Source organism: Rhinoraja longicauda, chromosome 20, assembly GCF_053455715.1.
Source record: "Rhinoraja longicauda isolate Sanriku21f chromosome 20, sRhiLon1.1, whole genome shotgun sequence".
Lineage (NCBI taxonomy): Eukaryota > Metazoa > Chordata > Chondrichthyes > Rajiformes > Arhynchobatidae > Rhinoraja > Rhinoraja longicauda.
Window position 1 is genome coordinate 29,586,679 of NC_135972.1, and position 14,991 is coordinate 29,601,669.

At 45.3% G+C, this 14,991-nt stretch overlaps 1 protein-coding gene across 1 annotated transcript in view; it reads left to right on the top strand.

Moving 5' to 3' along the window:
- The window catches only part of LOC144603699 (leucine-rich repeat-containing G-protein coupled receptor 5-like), a 132,804-nt gene that overhangs the window by 72,811 nt on the left and 45,002 nt on the right, over positions 1 to 14,991 (top strand). The window contains exon 4 of the mRNA XM_078417340.1: positions 565 to 636. Coding sequence (XP_078273466.1) covers positions 565 to 636 — 72 coding nt within the window. The remainder of the gene's footprint in view (positions 1 to 564; positions 637 to 14,991) is intronic.

A 14,991-nucleotide genomic window follows, 5' to 3' on the forward strand; every position in this document is an offset into this window, starting at 1 on the left:
GATGGAGTTGAGGGGGGAGGTAAAGGGACACATGTTGCAACTCCGGCATTTGCAGGGGAAAGTACCTGGGGAGGGGGTGGGAAGGGTGGGAAGGGACGAGTTGACTAGGGAGTTGAGGACGGAACAGTCTCTGAGGAAAGCAGAAAGGGGTGGAGATGGGAAGATGTGGCCAGTGGTGGAATCCCGTTGGAGGTGGCAAAAAGGTTGGAGGATTATATGCTGTATGCGACAGCTGATGGGGTGGAAGGTGAGGACAAGGAGACTCTGTCCTTGTTACGAATGGGGAGAGAGGGAGAAAGAGCGGAGCTGGGGGATATCGAGGAGACGCTAGTGAGGGCCTCATCTATAATGGAAGAGGGGAACCCCCGTTTCCTAAAGAATGAGGACATTTCCGATGCCCTGGTATGGAACAGAGACCATTCCCTCCCCAAACTCCCTGGTCAAAGGTACGTTCCCTCCGCAACTCCCTGGTCAAAGTTAAAAATTACGGAAACAGTGCAGAATCGTGGTATACTTACATTTTGATGTTCTGACTTGTTGCCTTTCTATCTCCCAAATAATTAGCATGTTGCAGAATAATCAGTTGCAGAAGGTTCCCGAGGAGGCACTACAGAATTTGCAGAGTCTCCAGTCACTGTAAGTATAAATTCCCTGCAGCAAGTATTGGGATTCATAAACATCTAGAACAGAAATGCACTCTGCATTGAGGTGGCGCAGTGGCGCAGCGGTAGAGTTGCTGCCTTACAGTGCCCGGGTTCAATCCTGACCACGGGTGCTGTCTGTATGGAGTTTGTATGTTTTCCCATTGACTTGTGTTGGTTTTCTCCAGGTGCTCCGGTTTTCTCCCACACTCCAAAGGCGTACAGGTTTGTAGATTAATTGGCTTTGGTAAAAATTGTAAATTGTCCCTAATGTGTAGGGTAGTGCTGGTGTACAGTGTGACCCCTGGTCGGCGAGCTCGGTGGACCGAATGGCCTGTTTCAGCGCTGTATCTCCAAACTAACCTATCCTAAAATTTCTTGTTTGCCTTGTCGTTAATTCTCTGTCCAGAAATTAGCGCAGAAACCAGAATAGCTGTCTTTTCTTTTCTACACTATGGGCGATAGGCTAGTCTTTAGTTTTGCCCTCATAGCAGATGCAAGTCCAAGCAGAGTAAATTTATGACCAAATGTTGAAAATGTCAATGCGTCACATCAAATCCCACTGCCAGCATTAAGTCTTCCCTTTCTGTGGGGGACAATTGTCATTGTTTAGTTTTAGTGTAGTTTAAAGATATAATGCAGAAGCAGGCCCTTCGGCCCACCGGGTCAGCACCTTCCAGCGATCCCTGCACATTTGGTTGTCTAAGTTAATCCAACTAAATTAATTGGTCTTTTTAATACGGACAGAAGAGGTTCCTTTGTTCGATTCACTTTGACCCGGTTGTTGCAGATAGGATTCAGAAACAGAAATTTGATTATTCTTTCATACTATTGCAGTTTTAAAAGGAACTTCTTATTAATTCACTTGTAGTAGAGGGGATTGAGATCATATCTGAGGTGATTATCTCGGAAGTGTGCCCATTTGTGACGCCAACTTTCCATCTCCATCAGGTTCATTCTCTCTACAAAGATCGAAAAACATTCATTTTTTCCATCAACGTGCTGGAAAAAAATCTGTTTAAATCCACACACAGAACAGATTTTTAGTTTAGTTTAGAGATGCAGCGCAGAAACAGGCCGTTCGGCCTGCCTTGTCCACACCGACCAGTGATCCCCACACATTAACACTATCCTACACACACTAGGGATAATTTACATTTTGATTTGATTTTTTTATTTTGATTTTGAGATACAGCGCTGAAACAGGCCCTTCGGCCCACCGAATCCGCGCCGCCCAGCGATCCCCGCACATTAACACTACCCTACACCCACTAGGGACAATTTTTACATTTACCCAGTCAATTAACCTACACACCTGAACGTCTTTGGAGTGTGGGAGGAAACCGAAGATCTCGGAGAAAACCCACGCAGGTCACGGGGAGAACGTATAAACTCCGTACAGACGGCGCCCGTAGTCAGGATCGAACCTGAGTCTCCGGCGCTGCATTCGCTGTAAGACAGCAACTCTACCGCTGCGCCACCGTGCCGCCCAATTTATACCAGGCCAATCAACCTACAAACCTGTACGTCTTTGGAGTGTGGGAGGAAACTGAAGATCTTGGAGAAAACCCACGCAGGTCACGGGGAGAACGTACAAACTCCGTACAGACAAGCGCACGTAGTCAGGATTGAACCCAGGTCTCTGGCGCTTCAAGGCAGTATTTCTACCGCAAAGCTACCATGCCACCCTGATTGATTATTCAGAATAGTTGTACACTGCCAGAAGCAAACGTGATCTATTTATAGTGGAGTGTATGTTTGTGTGTCACTGTTTGCACACCTGTATGTGTGCACAACTGTGTACAGGGTATGTGCATGTGGCTGACTGTACATATATGGGTGTGTATGCTTGTGACTTTACATTTCAGTGCATCTCTGCATGCCTATGTGTAAACCTTCTTCATATTCCAGCTTTTAATGTCTATCTTTGGTTCAAACCAGCATCTGCAGTTCCTTCCTACACATCTGTGTGCATGTGCCTGTCTCTGTTCATGTTTTGTGTGTGTGCATTTCTGCATACCACTCATCAAGTTATTACCTGGAGGTAATGGCAACAGTCCATGACTCTTGGCAAAGCCCCACTGACTTGTCACGAGTTTGGCAGTCTTTTCAGCAGCTACTTGTGTTGAGCACACAACAAGTAGGAAGGTGATGTGACCACCCTTCACATACATGCACTGATGAAGTCACATTAAAGGCACATCCCCTTAAAGCTGCCTTTTCAGTTAATCAAATGGTGTGATCAGGCTTAAATGAATCGTTGCCATCTGTCAGTTCAATTAAACTGAGCAGTGAAATTTAAAGGATTATACTTATTATGATTTTGTAACTGAACACAATCAAATCCCGATCTTAAATAACAAGGAGTCAAGAGTCAAGAGTATTTTATTGTCATATGTTCCGAAACAGAACAATGAAATTCTTACTTACAGCTGCACAACAGATATGTAGATGTCATACTCTGTAAACATCACAATAAACAAAAAAATAAATCAAAAAATTCAATTTGTAATTTTAAGAAACCACAGTGAATTGAATGGAATTTTCATGGGGATGAAATAGAGGTGTAAAAATTCAACTAAAATGGCAATGGCTGAAAACACCATCATCTATCGCTGAGGAAAACGAGACGAGGGAAATAATTGTAGGAACAAAGAGCAGCAGATGCTGGTTTATACAGAAGGACACAAAGTACTACGTAACTCCACAAAAGCTGACTTCAGCGCTCGGTGTCCTTTAAGGGCAAATATTTGATGGTCACTTAGAAGTTGCATCATATGGCATCCCACATCCAGATGGAAGTGGAGGTGGTTGGTAGAATTCATAGATCGTTTACCAGGCACTGTTTCCCTCTCATTAATGTGTGTGTGCGTGCGTGCGTGCGTGCGTGCGTGCGTGTGCGCTTGTGCGTGAGCATGTGCACACTTGTGTCCAACTGTACCATTGGTCATTCACATAACACCATCTGCAAACGTAAAGCAGGATATAATGGGCATCTGTTTCCATTAGAAAATCAATCCAACTGCACTGTTCAGTGTCTGGCCAAGCATTTTATATCCTTAATGTTCCATAATAAATGATTTTCTCATTTAATTTTATTGACACAATGCATTTCTGAAGTGGCTAGTCCTGTGCTGATTAATGCCCTGGAGCTAACCATATGGCCTCAGTGATCTTGGCCAGCTAAACACAGGGGTCATCACAATACCATCCTGACACATCTTGTCAGTCCATGGCTTCACCAGAGAGACGCAAAATCTCTGCTTAATGTTGATCGTCAGAGACTTGAATGAGAATGAGTGTCTACAAGGCGTCGATGCCAAATGACAGAAGCTATTGTCAATCCAAGGGAAGAAGTGATGGTGTGTGTGTGGTGCAAAGCTTCAGCAAAGTGACCTCTGCAGAACTGATGGGGCCTAACTGGGAAAGGGAGGCCTGATCTTTGTTAACATGTCATCCTCCCTTCTGTTCTGGATGCTGCTCATGGTTTGAAACATCTCTATTGCACAGTCAACAGACAGGACAGTTTGCGAAGGGGAGGGGAGCGGAAGGTAATTCCCAGCTTCACCACTCTGCCATCATGGGGTAAAGGTGAGAACATTTCCCCACAGGCCCAACGCTGAAGAGAGGACAGACCTTCCACGAGAAGTGAAATGGCAGCATTAAAAAAGCGCTTTAAAATCCTCAAAGCATTTGATTTTCCATTAGGTTTGAGCAACCTGCTCCTGCCAAGGTTTGGTTTCCGATAAATTAGGTTGGACTCTTAAAGCAGCATTTTTTATTGGGCGCCCCTTGTTAAAGTTTATTGTACAAAGGAAAGCACTAATCTTCCCTTCTCTGTAGCTGCTCATGGTCAAACTATTCAGGATATCTACTGTTCAAAGATAAGTCCAGTAACACAAAGGGTTGATTGTGAGAAGTTTGAAACCCGATGCGGGTCCTGACTGACGAGACAGCCTCACTGCTCATTCTTTTGTAACCTGAAGTCTCGCCAGGTTGAAGCGAAGTAAATAAAACTGTCAGGCTGGGAGAATTGTATCCAGTGACCAGAGAGGGAAATGCACTGGTCAATAGAAGCGCACAGCAGCTGGACAGCAGACTCGGAGATAGAGTGATAAAGAGGCACAGAGCATGTGTGCACTTGGCAAGAGTGGTTCCCACAGAGAGAGAAAAATGAGCAGCCATCTTTTGTTCATCTGGAATTGGGTTGAGTTGATCAGGTAAAGATGTGCTGAGATCCTGTTACATGTGCTGTTTGAGATTTTGATCTCCAAACGCTGTTCTCCTCAGGCAGCCATAACAAAGGCTGCTACGCTGCGCAGAGCTCCATGCGAGTTTCACCGCCAATATCTGCCCCCATTCAGAGGCAGCTCCCAAGGTATGGGAGGCTCCTTGCTGTGATACCACTGCTCACTCCAGCCAGCTTCCCATTGGAGTGGAGTTAGATTCCTGGGTCTCGTTGTGGCCCTCTGTTGTTGCAAGGAGCTGTGGTTTTGTACGACTGGGGAGTTTGGTATTTTGCACACCTCCTAGTGTACAACACAATCCCTCACGTGCTTCGGTAGATGAGGCAACAATGATGTGAAGCTCAACTTCAAAGTGTACACGTACATAAGCATCGTCTGGGCACTGCAGCCCAATGTCTGAAGGTGGAGTTATCCTAGTTCCAAAGTGGAGTTGACCGCGGGTAAGTTGAACAGTTTCCCATTTGACTTGTGGACTAACTCCACTCCAATGGGAAGCTGGTTGGAAGTGAGTTGTGGTGTCACAGCAAGGAAGATTGAGAAAACGGCTGGAGTGGCTGCCTTCACTGTCCTCCCCCTCTCCTGCTCTTCAGTCTGTGCCCCTTATCCCTGAAGCACCAGGTCTGCAACCTTTCCTTCCTCCGGCAGTGGCGCGCTTGTCTATGCAGTGTACAGCAGGCCAGGGTGCAGCCTCTGCCCCGGATGGATGTGAGCACTGGAACCACACATGAAGGCCTTACAGCTCAAATGCCAATTGGTATTGGCAACCACAAAGTAGAAGATCTCATCTGATGAAGGGTCTCGACCCGAAACGTCACCTATTCCTTTTCTCCAGAGATGCTTCCTGACCCGCTGAGTTACTCCAGCATTTGGTCTCCATCCTAAGGATCTCGTGCTCTGGCAGATCACACCTGGAATATGTACGCTGACTTGGCCTCCATGTGTGTGATGTGTGGTTCCCTGTAGATGGCATTTAGGTCACCCCAAACGCAATGATCCCACAGCACCAATACATGAAGGATGTGGAAATCCTTTTTGTTGTGGTAAAGGTCTGGATTATTTCGGCAACGCCTTATGAGTATCCTCACGGGAAATCAGCAATGTGGGCAAATCCGATGTCCAAGGTGCAACATCCTAAATTCTAAGTCAATGAAATAATCTCTCAGAGAACATTGGCTGGGTGATCAGTCTGATGCAGCAATGTGCCTCAAACTGGGAACCATGGCAGATTCAGATGATTTGCTATCATATACAGCAGGGTGCAATGAAACGTCTTCTTCAGGTGAAGATGGTATTGATAAATGGAAGGTAAAGTAAAGTATGTAGGTTAATTGGCTGGGTAAATGTAAAAATTGTCCCTAGTGGGTGTAGGATAGTGTTAATGTACGGGGATCGTTGGGCGGCACGGACTTGGTGGGCCGAAAATGCCTGTTTCCAGCTGTATATATATGATATGATGATATGATATAACCCGATAGCCATGGGGGAGAAGCTATTCACAAGTCTGAATGTCAGGGCTTTCAAACCTGTATCGTCACTGAGAAGATAAAAGAGAGAAAAGGGATTGGCCCGGGTGGCAGGTATCCTTGAGGATACTTAACAGTCATCCTAATGCAATGCATCAGGAAGATGAACTGGATGGAAGGAAGTGACCAGCCTGTGATGGACTGGGCTGCATTCACCACTCTCTCTACGTTCAGGCAATCAAGTGCAGAGCAGTTGTTATACCAGGCTAAGATGCATCCCATCAGAATACTTTCTGTTTCACATCTGTAGAAGTTCAAGAGAATCTTCATGGAAATGCCGAAGCATCTGAGATAGACAATAGACAATAGACAATAGGTGCAGGAGGAGGCCATTCGGCCCTTCGAGCCAGCCCCACCATTCAATGTGATCATGGCTGATCATTCTCAATCAGAACCCCGTTCCTGCCTTCTCCCCATACCCCCTGACTCCGTTATCCTTAAGAGCTCTATCCAGCTCTCTCTTGAATGCATTCAGAGAATTGGCCTCCACTGACTTCTAAGGCAGAGATGCCAAAGAACGTAATATATTGATGCACTTTCGTGGTCACCGCATCAGATTAGAATGTGAAGAGACCAGATTAGGTTGCTAGTAATATGAATGGCTCAGAACTTGAAGTTATTGACCATCTTTGCAGCAGCTCCATCATGATGAGTGGGTTGTGTTCACCCGCTCGCTTCCTCAGGCCAACAACCAACTCCTGCTGACATTAAGAGCTGTGTTGTTGTCCTGGCATCATGACACATGGTTCTCAAGTTCTTTCTGAGACTTCGTCTCATATTGTTAATCCAATCCAATTGACCACAGTGGTACCATCAGCAAACTTAATGATTGGATTGGTCCTTTACGCAGTCATGAGTGTACAGGGAGGAGAGCAAGGGACTGAGCACACAATCCCGCGGAGCACCAGTGTTAAGGATGGGCCGACTTCTTTCCTTGACTAACTCTCGTGGAAAGAAATCTGACTTTTGTCACTCAGACCTATGCAACATAGCCAGTGGGGTGGGTGGAGGAGGGGGGAATGGTGGGTGGAGGAGTGGGGGGAGGGGAATGGGAGGGTTGGGGGGATGGGTGGGTGGGGGGGGATGGGTGGGTGGGAGGGGATGGGAGGGGGGATGGGAGGGGGGGAAGAGGGGTGTTTGGGGGGGGCACACCAAGGTGGAATTTTGTTTACCTGTTCAAAACAGGCATGCAGTGAAACAGCAATCCAGATAGGAGGGCTTCACCAATCCCACTGCATATCACAAACGTTAGCCTTGAAAAACATGAGCCTACCAACACATTGTTCATCAGAGAGGCCCAAGTGGGATGTGGCGTCTCTAAAGACTCTTGAGGCAGGAAGCTCTTCACTGAAGGGGACAACTGTGCCTCCTTCTTTGAAATCCATGAAACTCACCAAGACGCCTGTCATTGCCACAATGATGCCCCCTGGTAATGCTGTCAGTACCAAGGCAAGTGTCAACTGAGCATCAGAGCAACAAGATCAAAACTGGTGACTACACTGCCCATTAGTTGTAGAACACTCTGCAGAGTTTGGAAGATATTTGACCAGATTGCAGTCAGTTCTGTGGCCGCCCAGTCAGATCTTGTGTTATCGGCAGTACGTCCCTTTAAGTAACAGGATAAACACCAAAGCAGAACAATGTACTCTTGGCTATTCAATGAAAACTGTGGGTGGCACCCAAAATCATCAATTTAGGCCATTAAGGGTAGGAGTGGGTGACGCACAAACACTGGCGCCATTTTCCGATACTAGAAAACCATCAGACATAATAACGTGAATCGCACGTAAAGTGCCGTGTCCAATCACCCAGAATAATCTGCACATGAAAGACATGTACTCGGTGATCAGATTTCCACACAGCATTGTGTTACTTCGCAAGCAAGTACACAGAATTGCAAGCCCCGAGAGCAGATTAAATCACAATGTTTAACAGTGCCAGATAGCTCCGGTTATTTTCCAGCATTAGAATAAGGCGAGGTTCCAAAGTCCTTATGATATTTAGTAAAGAGCTCTTTCAGCCGGGCCTGCTGATTAGCTTTCTAAATAAACCCCTTGTTCTGCTCAGGGGCCAGGTTCTAGAGTGTGTTGTTCAAGGGTGTTGACGAGCGTCCATTGCCTTGCCCAAGTGAAGTGGTGGAAAGGTTACAGGAGGCCCTAATCCTGCTCCCACCCATCATCCACGCACGGAGGTTTACATCGCACGGATGTTTGGACCAGGACGTATGACGGATAGTTCGCCTTAAGCTCAGCAACTGGAATTAGCATGGAAAGTGGAAAGCATTTATACGGCAACTGGGGACATAGCAAAGCACTATATGATCAATGAAGCACATTTGAAGTGTTGTCAGCAGTAGGATGTAGAAATAGGGCAGCCAATTCTCACGGAACAATCTCCCACAAAACAGAAAATTACACGGAAAATTTGTCCGTTTGTTCTCGAAGAAATTGGCCTTGTGCTAATGAAAATCCTGGGCAGGTTAATTTTGCACACTTTCTGGGCCATAGGAATTTCATCCCCTCATCTTTTCCGGGTTCAATCCACACATGGCTCTGGGTGCGGCCTGTGTGGAGTCTGCATATTCTCCCTGTGAATGAGTGGGTTTCCTCCATGCGCTCCAGTTTCCCCTCCATATCCCAAATATATGCAGGTTGGTAGGTTAATTGGTCGCTGTAACTTGCCCCTTGAAGATGTGGGGGTGAGCGTAAGATCTGGGGGAAATTGATGAGAATGGAGGAAGATCGGTGTAAACGAATTGTGATGGTCAGCATGGACTCAGTGAGCCAAAAGGCCTGTTGCCAAGCTTCAAGACGCATTTTTCATGGGATTTTTGTACTGAGAGCAAAACATCCCCCAAATGATGTTAGCAGTCAAACAACACGTAGAAATCACCTGGAGTGAGCCCTTCAACCACATTGGTCTGAAAAATATCAGTGCATCTGAACACTTGCTCTCAGAGACTGATGTACAAAAACGCACAGATCTCTTGTTCCTTCACTAGTTACATTTTATCACCTATTGATAAAAAAATGGTCTTTCTGTTTTTTGAGAATTAAAATGAGTAACCTCACATTATTCCACGATATGTGTATATCTGCCGACCCAACTTCTAAATCACACTGCAGTCTCTCTGCATCCTTCTCCTAGCACAGAAATATATGCACCCCTTATTTGTTATAAGATGGTTATTTGTTTGCCAAGGACTCTGCTTGGCAGGGGATTCAAAAGCCTGCAATTCCAATTGAACAAACTTGTGCTCAAGCTTTGCACAAAATAAATAATGGAAATCAAATCTCTCCTACAGTGGAAATGGGCGAGTTATTGTTCTGGGAAGCATGGCAGAGAAACAAAGAGAAGCCATTTCGAAAAACCCACAACATCATTTATGTTCCTTGAACTGAACTAGTCAAGCAAGTCCAATCACACATTTTCTCGTGGTAATATATCTTAACATAATGGCCTGTGCAGGATAAAAGTGCAGCTTTTCAATCATGTTTTGTGTGTGTCCTTATAAAGCACTTTAATTGTGCCTTTGGAGGACAAGGTAAATTATCGAAGGCACACAACTTAATTTCCTGCTCAATCTACTCCAAGTTTTAAATTGCAGTGGGGTGTTTCTGTATGGCCTGCCACGGACCACCAAGTCCCATCCAACCTCGACGGGGCTTCAGTCCGATCTCACCTCCTGGTTCACATACAATTGCAAGTAACACACCCTCATTTTTATTTCATCTACATAATTGGCCTCAAGAGTAATAGGAACAGAACAATAAGGAGCAAAGTTCCCTGTTTTCTTGGAACATATTTTATTTAATAAAATAACATCCCGTTAATCTGCAGTATTTATTCACAAAATGCTGTAGTAACTCAGCAGGTCAGGCAGCATCTCAGGAGAGAAGGAATGGGTGACGTTTCGGGTCGAGACCCTTCTTCAGACTGATGGAAATATTAATTTTCCTTGTAATCTTTGCTGACTTTATTCATAGAATTCGCTTTCAGTTGCTGCATTAGTTTATTAGGAAGATTTTTTTTTTAACTGAAATTTGTACTTTGTTCTTCCACTTTCTCTCAAAGGCATTAATCCACATTTCGATGTGCATACAATAGACACCTGGTACCGTGCCCACGCTACCACTTGTACTGTGCAGAAAGGAACTGCAGATGCTGGTTTCTACCAAGGATAGACACAATGTTCTGGAGTAACTCAGCGGGTCAGGCAGCATCTCGGGGGAAAAGAATAGATGATATTTCGGGTCTGAAGAAGGGTCGTGACTTGAACCGTCACCTATTCCTTTTCTCTGGAGATGCCACCTGACCCGCTGAGTTGTTCCAGCACTTTGTGTCGATCTACCACATGTACTGTTGGATTACAGTGTAAAGTGATGACAAGCCCAGGGTTCCTTTGCCTAGTGTATTCCTACGCACCTTCTCATAATGGAATCAAGTAACCAGACTGATTTTCATTTGTTCCCACTGGCAGAGGCATACTCAGACTAATTATATCATCCAGTTTTTTTTCAAATGAATGTTCCATGACCTAAGCGATCTATAAGTGGAGGATAAATTCCAATGTAAACTAAAGAGAGGAGAGAGTAACCCACAACTATGATATTTAGTGGTGAAATAATCTGCCTTCACTTGTTCTTAATGGTGCCATATGACTCTAATTGTGCCATATGACTCTAGTTGTGCCATTTGACTCCATATGATGCTGTAGACCTGTTGCCTCACAATGCCTGAGACCTGGGTTCAATCCTGACCCTGGGTGCTGTCTGTGTGGAGTTTGCACATCCTTCCTGTGACTACGTGGGTTTCCTTCAGAGTGCTACAGTTTCCTCCCACAACCCAAAGACGTGTGGGGTTGTAGGTGAATTGGCATCTGTAAATTGTCCCTCATGCTTCGCGAGTGGATGAGAAAGTGGGATAACATAGAGCTAGTGTAAACGGTCGATCGATGGTCGGCGTGGACTAGGTGGGCCTGTCTTCATGCTGTATCCTCCAATAAATTCAATCAATCAATAATATTAGTGTGTACAAAATCATGAGAATGGGAAGACACACAGATTCTCTTGCCCAGAGTAGGGGAATCGAGAACCAGAGGACATAAGTTTAAGGTGAGGGGGGAAAGATTTAATAGGAACCTGAGGGGTAACTTTTTCACACAGAATGTGATGGGTGTATGGAACGAGCTGCCAGAGGAGGTAGTTGAGGTAGGTAGTATCACAAGGTGTAGAATATATTGTCAATTCGCCAATTTCCATTTCTCATTCGGTCATATAAATGAAAAGTTATTCAGCTGAGCAACTTTTAGTACTGAACATTTATATTACAGCTTTAACAAAGACCCAGTGAAAGGGGAGGAACGAAACAATTGCAGGAGTTAGGACAGGTAAATAAAAGATTGGTCGGTGTGAGCTTCTTTGACTTCTTGAAAGCAGTGCAGCTGGTCAGATGTTCCAGAGATCTAGGGAGGGATTTCTGCAGGTGCAAAAAGCACTGCCACTATTATTATGGTTTTACTGAGGCAAATGTGCAAAGGAATCAAGGATCGGACTGTGCAAAGAGTACCAGTTCAAGGTCACTCCATCAACCAAGCCTGGGCCGGGTCTTCAGAACCAACTTTTACCCCCAAAGTATATTAACACACTTTGCCTAACAGATATACCATCTGAACAGTGGTAGGGCTGTATGATAGTGCACAGGTTAAGCAATTGGGATGGTAACCAGAGTTATGAACTATTAATTCAGGGGCATAAACTCAAATCCCACTAGAGCATCTTTTTGCCAGAATGCTGGCTGGATTAGAGGGTTTCAGCTGCAGGGAGAGGTCGGATCGACTTGGATAGTTTTCTCTGGAATGTCGGACATCGAAGGGAGACTTGATATAAGTATATAGAATTACGAGGGGCATCGATGGGGTAGAGAGCCAGAACCTTTTTCCCAGGGTGGAAATGTCCAACACCAGAGGGCATATCTGTAAGGTGAGAGGGAGAACGTTTAACACAGATGTGCGGAGCAAGATGTTTACACGGGGAGCAGTGAAGGCCTGGAACATACTGCCATGGGTGTTGGTGGAGGCAGATATAATAGTGGCGTTTAACAGGCTTTTAGATAGGGACATGGAAGTGCAGGGTATAGAGGGATATGGATCATGTGCAGGCAGATGAGATCAGTTTAACGGCATCATGTTCGGCATAAAGATTATGGGCATTCCTGTGCTGTACTCCTCTATATTCGATGTTTTCTACGTAAGGGGTCACAGTCACTACACCATTTGGGGAGATTGTTTTTTTTTATCAGAATTGGTTTTGAGCTGAACTGTTTACCCTATCTGTACCTCTCATAATTTTATATACTTCCATCAAGTCTCTTCTCAACCTCTGACGTTCCAGAAAAACTCTCAACCAACAAAGAACCACAGTGGAACTTCAGTCTGAAGAAGGGTCTCGACCCGAAACGTCACCCATTCCTTCTCTCCCGAGATGCTGCCTGACCTGCTGAGTTACGCCAGCATTTTGTGAATAAATCAACAAAGAGCCACTAATGAATGGATGGCTCAGTAGTGTCACATTGGGGGGAGAATGTAGATCAGGTCAGCAAAAGAGCTACTGTTTCTTTGAATTATTTTTTTGAACTTGTTCCATTCATCCCAGCCAGCCATGATTTCAATCCCACTTTGCACCTGCGAGGCTGATCCGTATTTTATATTTAAATATCACATATCATCTCCCTCTCACCTTATATTACATTACATTTCTGCAATTGCATTTCTGTGCATCAGCCCGCAGTGGAGGTGGGAAATTGGCTGCGTGCGTTGCCAGCACCAACTGTATGGGGGGGGGGGGGTTCGCACGGGAATGCCATCCGTAAATATGGAGTGCACAGTGTCATGGTTGGTGAGCGTGAGGAATTTGCAAAGATAAGGCGGCATCACGGGAAGCTGCCGCTGGTAAAGGGAAGGTGTGCCCTGTATACTTCGACCAGAAGATATCAAAGGTCTTCTTCACCAGATGACTGGGGTTGTTCCAGAAAAGCAATTTGCTTCAATCTTTACCCTGGGAACAGTCAGATAACAGCCCCCAAGATGCACACATGCTGCCAAAGTACACTAACAAATCCATTTTTGGTGCTGCTTTAAGAAGACAGTTAAATATTTTGACTAATAACTTGAGCCAATAAAAGCAGAAAGTACTGGAGACACATAGCAGTTCAGATTGAGTTATTGCCTCAGGCCAGTGCCTGTTTTTCAGGCAGTTCGGATGCAAAGTCACCGATCTGAAATGTTAAATTTGCTTCTCTCCCTAGATGCTGCTTGACCTGCTGAGTGTTTCTAGCATTATCTGCCTTCTATTTTTAAGATTTCCTCTCTTCTGCAGTTAGCCGCTGTCAAACTCTGGAGGTGAAATAGTCCCGTGGGAATTTGACCTTGTGGAAAACTCTCAAGAGAGATTCACAGGGAATCTTTTCCTGGGGGTACATGGAGGGGGTCGCACATTACAGGGAGAAGGCAGGAGAATGCGGCCGAGAAGGAAAAGTAAATCAGCCATGATCAAATGGCAGAGTGGACTTGATAGGCTGAATGGCCTAATTCTACTCCTGTGTCTCATGGTTCTCTGGCTTGGATGGGTGGGAGATGGGGTTGAATCTCTTACAGCAATATTCCCAGTGGAACTTCAGACACTGATCTCAGTTGGTCGAGATGCCACCAACCTCTGAGATCTGAACGATCCTTCCATAACCTCTACCCCATTGCGGACATTGGACTTTGTCCTCTGGAACTGGTGCGGAACAATGCTGAGAACTATATTCTGCACTCTGTATCTTCTCCTTTACTCTGCCTATTGTACTTGTGTTTGGGTTGATTTGGTCTCCAAATATGAGAAAGGATTTTCTTGCTATTGAGGGCGTGCAACGAAGGTTCACTAGGTTAATTCCCGGAATGGCGTGACTGTCGTATGTTGAAAGACTGGAGCGACTAGGCTTGTATACACAGGAATTTAGAAGGATGAGTGGGGATCTTATTGAAACATATAAGATTGTTAAGGGATTGGACACATTAGAGGCAGGAAACATATTCCCAATGTTGGGGTAGTCCAGAACCAGGGGCCACAGTTTAAGAAAATAACTGCAGATGCTGGTACAAATCGATTTATTCACAAAATGCTGGAGTAACTCAGCAGGTCAGGCAGCATCTCGGGAGAGAAGGAATGGGTGACATTTCGGGTCGAGACCCTTCTTCAGACACACAGTTTAAGAATACGGGGTAGGCCATTTAGAACGGAGATGAGGAAAAACTTTTTCAGTCAGAGAGTTGTAAATCTGTGGAGTTCTCTGCCACAGAAGGCAGTGGAGGCCAATTCTCTGAATGCTTTCAAGAGAGAGCTAGATAGAGCTCTTAAAGTTAGCGGAGTCAGGTGATATGGGGAGAAGGCAGGAACGGGGTACTGATTGTGAATGATCAGCCATGATCACATTGAATGGCGGTGCTGGCTCGAAGGGCTGAATGGCCTACTCCTGCACCTATTGTCTATTATCTACATTTATTAATTTCATTCAACCTGGGCACCGCTGCCAAAGCCA